The 10,778-nt window shown below is 36.9% G+C and overlaps 1 protein-coding gene across 1 annotated transcript in view; it reads right to left on the bottom strand.

Moving 5' to 3' along the window:
- Positions 1-8,118: 8,118 nt before the first annotated feature.
- The window catches only part of LOC103514404, an 11,546-nt gene continuing 8,886 nt past the window's right edge, over positions 8,119-10,778 (bottom strand). Inside the window, exons 11-12 of the mRNA XM_017446213.2 lie at positions 9,759-10,271; positions 8,119-9,503 (exon numbers count right to left, since the gene is read on the bottom strand). Of these exons, the coding sequence (XP_017301702.2) occupies positions 8,692-9,503; positions 9,759-10,271 (1,325 nt within the window). The 3' untranslated portion in view covers positions 8,119-8,691. The remainder of the gene's footprint in view (positions 9,504-9,758; positions 10,272-10,778) is intronic.

The raw sequence follows: 10,778 nt of genomic DNA, 5'->3' as shown, positions 1-10,778 counted from the left end.
TATCGCCGGTGATGAGTTTACATCTGGTGCGATATGTTTGCAGATATTTCTTGTAGAGAGTTTCCGTGTTTGGATCTGTGGTGAGCACGAGCGCTGTGGAGAGGAAAAAAAGCAACAAAGAGTGGACTTGAGAATTGAACTTCTATAAATTTATACATTCTATTTCTAGCTAAGATTAGCTTAGCTATACAGCGGGGGAATGCCGCAAGCATTCTTGGAGCTCTTCCCTCAGAGGCAAACCTCGATTCAATTTTTTATCTGTAAAAATATAGCTGTCCATTATATTCCATAGATTTTTGCTATGATTCCCCTAACCTGCTTATAGATTGTAAAAATTTATACAGATATCTTTGAGCAGCCTGCATCTCATTTAGGTTATATTGCCAGGTCGCGGGTTCGACTCCCGCCCGGGGCGAACTTTATCCTAAATATCATTTGCACCTCACTTTATGCTACCCTGAACAGATGAGATTCGTCTCCTAAACAGCTCTCTTACTCCTATCTTGTCCTTCTCTCTCCAATCTCGGGGCTATGATACTTCCGCTAATACTGTTCCCTCTATCAAACACGTTTCTTTTTTAAATTTAATTTTAATGATAATCTTAGTTTATCGTTCGTACCTGTTTTTTCTATCCGAACTTCCTTCTTTTTCGTAACGATTTTATCAAAGTAGGCAAACAGGTTTTGCACTTCGCTTGCTGAAGATAACTTCGAGTTGATGTTCCGTATGCATTTCTGTAGCGCTACCGTGTCTCCAAACTGGGGATCTGGGGGAAGAAAAAAATCAATGGTCAAATTTCATTTGTTAACCAATTTTTGTTTGTTTGTTTCCACAAAAGTTGCTTTTTTAATAGACGTAAATTTAACTGGAAGAAAAGTTGAAAGAAGAAAAATTGAGCAAAACTTTTTTTTTTTCTTTTTCATAAAGTTTTCAGATTTAGAAAATTTGTTTATGTTATCAGACAGGAGACTAGCATATGCCTAATGTAAGTATGTTTTCTATGAGGATCCTCTCTACTCGACTTTAATACTGAGAAGATAGAGTTTTTTTTTACCAGGATAAAGTTTATTAAAATAAATTTTTAATGTAGGTAGATACAATGCAAAAAATATATAATAATAAAAATAATATGATTCCTACCTAAATAAACTCTTCAAAGTGTCAGTAACATAGAAAAAACTTATTCAATAGGAATTTTTTAAATAAAAAAATCTAGGGATCCTACTCGTTAAATTTCGCTGTAAAGTACCTACATACGAGAAATAGGTATCTATCAAAGAAGCTTTGTTATACCTAATTGGGAATTTTACAATGTATGCATAACAATAGGTATTCAAATAGGTAAATAATTAGGTAGGTATTGTAAAAACTTTTATAACAATAAGTAGGTATACTTTTATGTAGCTACATGGAGGTATTAGTTACGTTTCAGGAACTAAATGCACTTACCGTCTCTCAAATATTTTTGACGAGCACTCCGAGTTACCTACTTTGTACTAATGTATTGTGCAGGGTAGAGTAAGCTAGGTACATAATAGGTAGACGTTTCAGGAACTAAATGCACTTACCGTCTCTCAAATATTTTTGACGAGCACTCCGAGTTACCTACTTTGTACTAATGTATTGTGCATTTATGCAGGGTAGAGTAAGCTGGGTACCTACATAATAGGTACCTGCTTGTTAAAATGGCAATGTTTTCCCAGTGGAAATTTATAGAGCGGTTTGGAGTAGCAGTTCCCGGAAACGTGAATGAACTCAGGAAAACTGTTCCACTATGATTCCTGTGTAGTGAGTAGGCATTAACATTGAATTTGTATGAGCGCCGTGAAACTATTTGAGTATGCAATGTGCTACGTAGATACAAATAGTGGAGATGCCTGCTTTACTTTTTACCACTTCTGCAACAAACGGATTTTACCACTTTTAATTTACCTTCGGAACTATTGCTACATATCGACTTAGGTACGTAGTTATAATGAACAGATTTACTTTTTACCAACTTAGCAGCAAACAAATGTCACCATTTTTAATTTGCCTTCGCTTGGGAACAGCTATTACTAGAGGCCGTGTTTGGTACTTATAAAAGAGTTTTTCTCAAGAAGTGTTGTAACATTGTAATTTTTTTCTGCTTTCAGAGATCAAGACATCATCGAGTGGCCCATACGGATTACGTTGCAGAAGATGACAAAGAGACCGCTCTGTTCCCTGATGACTATGATGATGAAGATGAAAGCGGATCCATACTGACACAAGAAAGTAAGTCAAATTGAAAATCATAAATTGAGCTCAAGATGAATACCACCTATTTTGTTGCTACAAGAAAAACCAAAGTACACTCTACCTACAGACCTATTTATTTAGGTAAAAGGTCTTTGTTTTTCAAGTCTATCAACAATGCTTCTATGTATTTCACTCATGTAGTTCCATGTACTTGTACAACGTACCGTTTTTTTTTACCAGGATAAAGTTTATTAAAATAAATTTTTAATGTAGGTAGATACAATGCAAAAAATATATAATAATAAAAATAATAGATTCCTACCTAAATAAACTCTTCAAAGTGTCAGTACCATAGAAAAAACTTATTCAATAGGAATTTATTAAATAAAAAAATCTAGGAATCCTAGGGGAAGGGTGGGCAAAACGGCCAGTGCGGGCAAGATGGACTTTGCTGATATCTCCACTGTCTTGTGCTTCACTCTCACGGGACCTTTGTCAATTAGGCCGTACGCATCTGATTATTGTTTTGATTTAATTTCTGAACCGAGAGTCATTTAGTTTGCGAGTTATCAGCGATCATAGTAAATCATAGTGCCTCGATCTTATTTTGAAACGTGGATTTTTTAGTCGTCAAAATGATCATAGTAGATCATAGTGCCTCGATCTTATTTTGAAACGTGGATTTTTTAGTCGTCAAAATTCAACGGTAAGTGTTATGCTTTATTGCTTAATTTTGTTCGATAGTAAATTTTATGAGTGTCATTTTGCAGTACTTACCTTTTGTTTCAGTGCTTTCTTTCAATAAAAAAAAAGTGATTTTTTCTAGAAATGCGAAGAACGGGCAAGATGGCCACTTTGTTAGCCGGGCAAAATGGACAGACTACTCAGAGTGTCCATTTTGCCCGACTAGAGTGTCCATTTTGCCCGCACCACTTAAAAAAGCTTTCTTTCAATAAAAAAAAGTGATTTTTTCTAGAAATGCGAAGAACGGGCAAGATGGCCACTTTGTTAGCCGGGCAAAATGGACAGATTTTCAATGCGAAATATGTCTAGCTAGAAGAATAACTGCAAATTATTCCTAAATTCACAACAAACCATTCAAATCTCTTTTTTTTACTTACTTTTTTCATTTGAACCCCTTTGTATTGGTACCTTTCAAAGCTTTTGTACCTTTCTAAACCTTCAATAAAACATTTTGTTAATAAAATAACAAGTTGTACATTTATTTTGTTATTTTGTAGGAAAACTTGAAAAAAAAAAAAAAAAAAAAAATATGGATTACGGGGAAGAAAAAAATATGGATTTACAGTCTTGAAGAAAAAATATGGGTTAGAGGGAAAAGTTTTTTTAAGTGTAACTTCACTCTTATGTCTTTTGTAATAAGAAAGTATTATTTTGTTACGAAATAAGCAGCCTCCGAGGTCCGTGACCGAAAGGGTATCACAGTATTCTTGTACGCCGGAGCTCTCAAGTTCGATTCCCGGCGGCACACTCAACCTTGTGAGGGGTAGCTACTTTAATCGAGTAGCAACCAGTGGAGGCATTACCAATGTAAAAAGAATAGTGAAATATGAAAATCGATTGCAAAGGAGGCACTTGGTAATTCGCAATGCGTTGGTAATAGAAAGTCGTGTCATATTCACACCAGATTTTTATTCATGATAAGAAATATCAAATTATGTATGTATCTAGGTACTCTACTTCTTCCTGGCCATTTAGCTACGTACGAATGGAGAGATATAGAGAGAGAGAGAGAGAGAGAGAGAGAGAGAGAGAGAGAGAGAGAAAGAGAGAGAGAGAGAGAGAGAGAGAAGTGGGAGGTTGAAATCCCCAGTTTTGCCATCGTTCTTTTTTAAATCTTCTGTCTTTGTATTTAATATACAAAAAAGGGTTGAAAAAAAAAATATATCCGGAGAAAAGCAAAATAAAAATGAGATACAGGAGTGAGTGAGACAGAGGGAGAGAGAGAGAGAGAGAGAAAGAGAGTGAGAGAGAGCTAAAGTAATCATCTTAGTTCTCGCTATCTCTCTCTTGTATTCTAATATGCATGTTAGATGGTATGAAGTTTTCCCCCCCTCATAATCTTAATCTGGTGTGAACATCACACGACTTTCTTCCATTACATTATGGAACTAAAGAAAATAGGATAAAATTGAAAATTCCATTGAAAATACGTCGACTGGGGTTGAATCCACACCCTCCTGAATACCAGGGGTCCTTACCAGGGCCGTATTTAGCGGAGGAAGGGGACTTTATTTTTCTCTTTTACTGTAGGTCAGACTCCGAAAGTTTTCAGCATCCCCACGGTACATCAATTTTGGACACTTAATAGCCAAGGCCCGTGGACCAAAAATGGTTCCCTGTGGACAAGTGACTCGAAAGCAAGCAAGCAAGCTATCGTATCGGTACAAAATTACTAGCCCCAAGGCAAAGTAATAAATAATAATAATGGTGCTTATTTATACTGCTCGAATAGGACTGAAGAGTCCCTTTACTCCAGCAGTAGGCTACTACTATTATTGTGGTCAAATTCCATAGCTCAGCTGAGATTGAATTCACGCCCTCCTGACACCAGGTGAAGTGCTACATTGGACTCGTGTGGTCTGTGTCATAGCTTGTCCCTCCCGTAGAGTATGCCTCTCATCAGATGAGCGAGAAGAGACACTTTTGAAAATTTTTGGAGACTGCCAAAAGTGCCCAACACAGTTTTAGAGTTACCTATGTCCTATGCTTCGATGTTACAAAAGCTTTTGACATAGGTAAGGTCTGCCACTCACACTCAGACCATCTGACAGAGTCTGAGCCTCTGAGCGTGAGTGGTGGCAGACGGTCTGAGATTGAGTGGGTGGCGGTAGTAAACCCTAGCTTAAACCACAAATTCTTACCTTTGGTTTAGGTTGAGCTAGGTATCCCTCAACTTGTAAAACATTAAAAAAAAACAACAACTGACAATTTATAAAGGCTTTGGCAGAAATTTGCATATTGTGTCTAATAAGGACTAAGTCATTTGAATCCAGAGTTTCCATGTCATCTTTCTTCAATATGATCGTTACACTTTTCCACAATAAACTTTCTATCGGCCGATAGTTTTATAGCACATTTACAACCCCTTTTAGTACGTGCCCACCTCTGAATATCATCTTTCAATAACTTCTGAATCAAAAAATTGTAGAATGAGGAAAAAAATCATTTAATCAGGGCAGGTATCAGGGAACCAATTCATACAAACCTTTTTCCAACCGGAACCAACTAATACGTTTTTTCCCAGTTGGGAACCAACTCGTACTCAGCCGTATTAAAACCCAGCCCTTAAATGAGAAATTTAGAAGCCTAGTTAACTTGGAGGGTAGCGCGTCTGCCTTGTAAGCGTTAGGTCACGGGTTCGATTCCCGCCCGGGCCGAACTTTATCCTATCTCCTATCCCGTCTTCTTTCTCTCGTCGATTTCGGGACGATAAGACCTCCGTTGTTACAGTTCCTATCAAACCTCTTGGTGTGGGGAAACAACGGTGAAACAAAACACAAGTCCCGTCCATTCCCGGAAATAATTTGGTAGTCCCGGCCAATATTTGGTAGCTTCACCCTGTTTGAGGAAATGATAACTTAAATGTATTGTAAACAATAAATCCCCTCTTTCAAATATGAATAAAATATTTTTATGTCCAACTTGAATCGTAAAATAAAACTTCTAGTTTTTACGATGATGTTCCTCTGTTCATGGCTTAAAAACTCGAGAAATATCTGGTTAAGTTATTATTATCATTATTAGTAGGTAAGTAGTTACGATGATGTTCCTCTGTTCATGGCTTAAAAACTCGAGAAATATCTGGTTAAGTTATTATTATCATTATTAGTAGGTAAGTAGGTACTTCTTTTTTTCATCCCTGTAAGTACTTCTGTAGGTACTTTTAGGGACCATAACTTCTTCTCATTACCTATGTAAGGTATTCTTGATTTAATTCATTTTTCATATTTCATTGTTATTTTCAAGATAGTGATTGTTATTTGTTTGTTTTTATTTGTTATTGTGATTGTTATTTTCAAGATAAATCTTTGAAGAGTTTGGATTCTTCTTTGAAGAGTTTTGATAGAGGGACGACGAAGGGATCTTATCATCCCGGAATAGCAAAAAGAAGGACAGGATAGGAGAAAGCCAGCCGTTCCGAGAACGAACCTAAGTTGGTGAATATAAATTCGACCCGGGGCGGGAATCGCACCCTCGACCTTGAGCTTACAGAGAGGACTACCCTTCAAGCCAACTAGGCTACCGTAAAACGGGGGTACTTGGACCCACTTTTGAACAAAACAGGGCGATTTCTCATGTATTGAATTTTTTATTTTTCCAGTTGTAACATATTTCATAGAGTCTTGGTTAGCTCTTCACCTAACAATAATTAAAAAATCATATTTACAAAGAATTTGACAAGATTTCTGAAAAAAACATGGTGGACCAAGTCACCCCATGACCTGGGGACACTTGGACTCACCCCATATATTTCTGGATCTACTCTCCTGGTTAACTAGGCTGGCAGGAACTCTGTTTTTAAAATCTTTCGGAATATAGAAGAAAAAAAAATAGGGGGCACGCGCCTTTACATGACCCTGTTTTCTTTAATTCATTTTTCATATTTCATTGTTATTTTCAAGATAGTGATTGTTATTTGTTTGTTTTTATTTGTTATTGTGATTGTTATTTTCTTTGAAGAGTTAGGATTCTTCTTTGAAGAGTTTTGATGGAGGGCCGACGAAGGGATCTTATCATCTCGGAATAGCAAAAAGAAGGACAGGATAGGAGAAAGCCAGCCGTTCCGAGAATGAACCTAAGTTGGTGAATATAAAGTTCGACCCGGGGCGGGAATCGCACCCTCAACCTTGAGCTTACAGAGAGGACTACCCTTCAAGCTAACTAGGCTTCTCTCCTGGTTAACTAGGCTGGCAGGAACTCTGTTTTTAAAATATTTCGGAATATAGAAAAAAATAGAGAGCACGCGCCTTTACATGACCCTGTTTTCAAAAAATGGGGATAGTCGAAAGAATGCAAAAACCAGGGTAGCGCGCGCGACAGCAACTGTCCTACATTCACAATCGCGTTCCAAACTTTACAAAACACACATAAATATGCCATTCCATATAGCTTACACTATTCTCAGAAATAAGCACTTTTCTGAGACAAAAAAAAAAATCGCGGAAAACTTTAGAAAAAAAAATGATAGGGCAGGGTGGGGGACGAAGTGCTTAGAGGAGTAAGTTTGCCCTAAATCCTTCTGCCATATATGCACGGCTGACATCATAACTTTCGAGTTTAACTTTGGTAACGGCGCCTTTATATCTTCCCTAAGAGGCGAAAAATTTCGTTTTTGCACGCCACCTAACCCTTGTTAATCATCCCCTACAATCCTACAAAACTCCCTTTCTTGGCCTGTTCGGCCAACAAAAAGAGCGAGAAAAGTCTATTAAAATCTTCAACCAATTACAGACCTAGGCCGGAATTGCAGGGATAACTAAAATATCATAAATTAGGTAGGTGAGTACTTAATCCAACTTAAAATCTACTCTTGTTCTTGTACCCATATCCCCAAGTACTTGACTTAAAATAAAATTGTCAAATTCAGGATGAAGGATTTTGGGGGGGAAAGAGAAAAACAGATGGGAATTGGTAGTGCACCAAAAAATGTGACATCGTACTATGATTAACACAAAAATTTGGCCTGCGGAGCTATAATTTCTTTATTTAACCCTCAAAAAACCACATATTAAAATTGATGTTTGGTGGTACGCCAAAAGAACCTTGAGGTGTCAGGTGGTACGCAGTTCTCAAAAGTTTGGGAACCTCTGCATTAGAAGTAGGCAGAAATCTAGATTTCCTTTTTTCACAAAGAAAGGGAGAAAAGCACGGAATACAACATATGAGGGGAAAAGGATCAGTTTATTGGTATGAATTTACAGGTTTATCGGAAAAGATTTAAAGATTTTAAAGCTCCGTGGCCGAGTAGGTAGTGCGGCTTGCAGACCGGAGGTCCCAGGTTCGATTCTCGGCAAAAGGTCCCGGGTTCGATTCCCAGTTCCACCTAAAATTCCATCTCGAATTTTACTTCCGCAAATTTCGATGACCTTTTCTTTAACACATAAATAAAAAAGGGGGGTTTATTAAGTTTTTATGGAAGGGAGAAATTCCTGACAATGTCAATGGCTAACAACAAATTATTAGTTTATACATTAAATGGTCTTGTTCCTTAGCGTGTAACAAATTATTAGTTTACCTATATATTTTTACTTAGCGTGTAAATAATAAATAAATATGTTTTTAGGCACTAATTACTGAATATCCCATTCCAATACTTGACAAACAGAGGGGAAATAAAGTTAAAAATTCCCAGAATTTTCCAAAAATTCCCACAAAAACCCCTTGTCTGCCGAAAAGTTCATCGAAATTTGCCAAAGTAAAAAAACACCAAACACCGCCTTTAACCCTTAACAGCAGTTGGCCGACAAAAAGCACACACCACTAGATTTGTCCCACTCACTTGCCGGCACGCTTAGCACTACCAGCAGCTGATTTTCATTCAAACCCCTGTCTAAAGCTTCTACCATGGCGTGTAAATGGGACCTAACTGTCTGTCTGGTGTGACCTATGACTAGAGAATGGTTGGACGAACCCTGTAACATTTCTTCAATTAATTTCTTATGTGAACTACTCATTTCTGGGGCTTTGTTGGGTTCGTCCGAATTTTTGTGGGCGTTTTCAATAGAATGGTTGCTTATTTTCGAGTTTTTATCGCTAGACTGATTGGTGATAATTTTGTGGTTGTTTTTACTAGATTGGTTGCTTATTTCATTGGATTTTTCATCGCTAGACTGATTGGTAATAATTTTGTGGTTGTTTTTACTAGATTGATTGCTTATTTCATTGGATTTTTCATCACTAAATGGATTGGTGATAATTTTGTGGTTTTCACTACATTGGTTAGTTTCGTTAGCTTTGCCTTTTTTCAATTTACTCGGAGGACTAGTGCTGGTTAAATCTATTACAGGGACGTTACTACTAAGCTCACTGGTAGTCCCCGTTAATTTCCTCTTACAACTGCCTCTCTCGGAATCCCTATTAGATATTTTAGCAGGGGAAGTATCATAACTTTTTGGAACTCTTTCTGGATCCCTATTGGAAATTTTAGCAAGGGAAGTATTATTATTATTTTGTTTATTTCCTAAACAATTCATATTACTTGACGATTTGGAGTTAGAATTGTGTTTTTGATGCGAACATTTACAACCATTTTGAATACCTAAACTGTTACTACTAAGCTCACTGGTAGTCCCCGTTAATTTCCTCTTACAACTGCCTCTCTCGGAATCCCTATTAGATATTTTAGCAGGGGAAATATCAAAACTTTTTGGAACTCTTTCTGAATCCCTATTGAAAATTTTAGCAAGGGAAGTATTATTATTATTTTGATTATTTCCTAAACAATTCATATTACTTGACGATTTGGAGTTGGAATTTTGTTTTTGATGCGAATATTTACAACCATTTTGAATACCTAAACGACACTCACTTTTGTTTTGTGTTTGATTTGAACAGGATTTGGTGTTTTCCGATCTAAACTCTTCATATACAATTTCCACTGATTCTTTTCTTAATAGGTTCCCAGATTCATCACTTGGGCCATTTTGTTTCTTTGTGATCACTTCTTTCTCTACTACTATGTCAGTGTTATTTGATTCATTTTGGTCTATCATTTCCACATCTTCTTTAGTCTTCCCGTTTAGTATGCCTTCATTTCCTTGTAAGTTTTCTTTCGCTACTTGTTCTCTATTTATTTTTGGCTCCTCATTCGCTGCCTGCTGTTCATTTCCTTTCAGTTTTTCATTTGCTATTCGCTGTTCATTTCCTTTTAGATCATTTGCTACTTGTTGCTCATTTCCTTTTAGTTCTTCATTTGTTGTCCGCTGTTCATTATTATCGCCGGTGATGAGTTTACATCTGGTGCGATATGTTTGCAGATATTTCTTGTAGAGAGTTTCCGTGTTTGGATCTGTGGTGAGCACGAGCGCTGTGGAGAAAAGCAACAAAGATTGAACTTTAGAATTTGTTAAAGTTCTATAGATTCTCTACTATTTTATAAGTTTTCGCTGATTTCCCTAACCTTAGGGGAATCCATTCCTCTAAGGTTAAATATTCCATAAGTTTTTGCTATGAATCCCCTAATCTTGGAGGTTGTAAAAATTTACGCAGATATCTTTGAGCAGCCTGCAACTCATTTGGGATGCATTTCGTTCATATTGGCAGGTTGGGGGTTCGATTCTAGCCCGAGGCGAACTTTGTCCCAATCAGATGAGATTCGTTTTCTGGACGGCTGGCTTTCTCCTAAATTATCATTATTTCTTACCGTTATACTTTGGTTACTTGTTGACTTTTACTTGCGAGTCAAGTTTCGTCTACATTTGTAGACTTTTTCAAGGAATCTTGTTCTCCTCTCTCCAATTTTGTGACGATAAGACCTCCGCTATTACAGTTCCATCCATCAAACATTTTTTTTTTTTTTTTTTTTTTTTTTTTT

This window comes from Diaphorina citri, unplaced genomic scaffold (genome assembly GCF_000475195.1).
Source record: "Diaphorina citri unplaced genomic scaffold, Diaci psyllid genome assembly version 1.1 scaffold1134, whole genome shotgun sequence".
Taxonomy (NCBI): Eukaryota; Metazoa; Arthropoda; class Insecta; order Hemiptera; family Psyllidae; genus Diaphorina; species Diaphorina citri.
The sequence above is the reverse complement of the archived record's forward strand: the minus strand, read 5'-3'. Positions and strand labels throughout refer to the sequence as shown.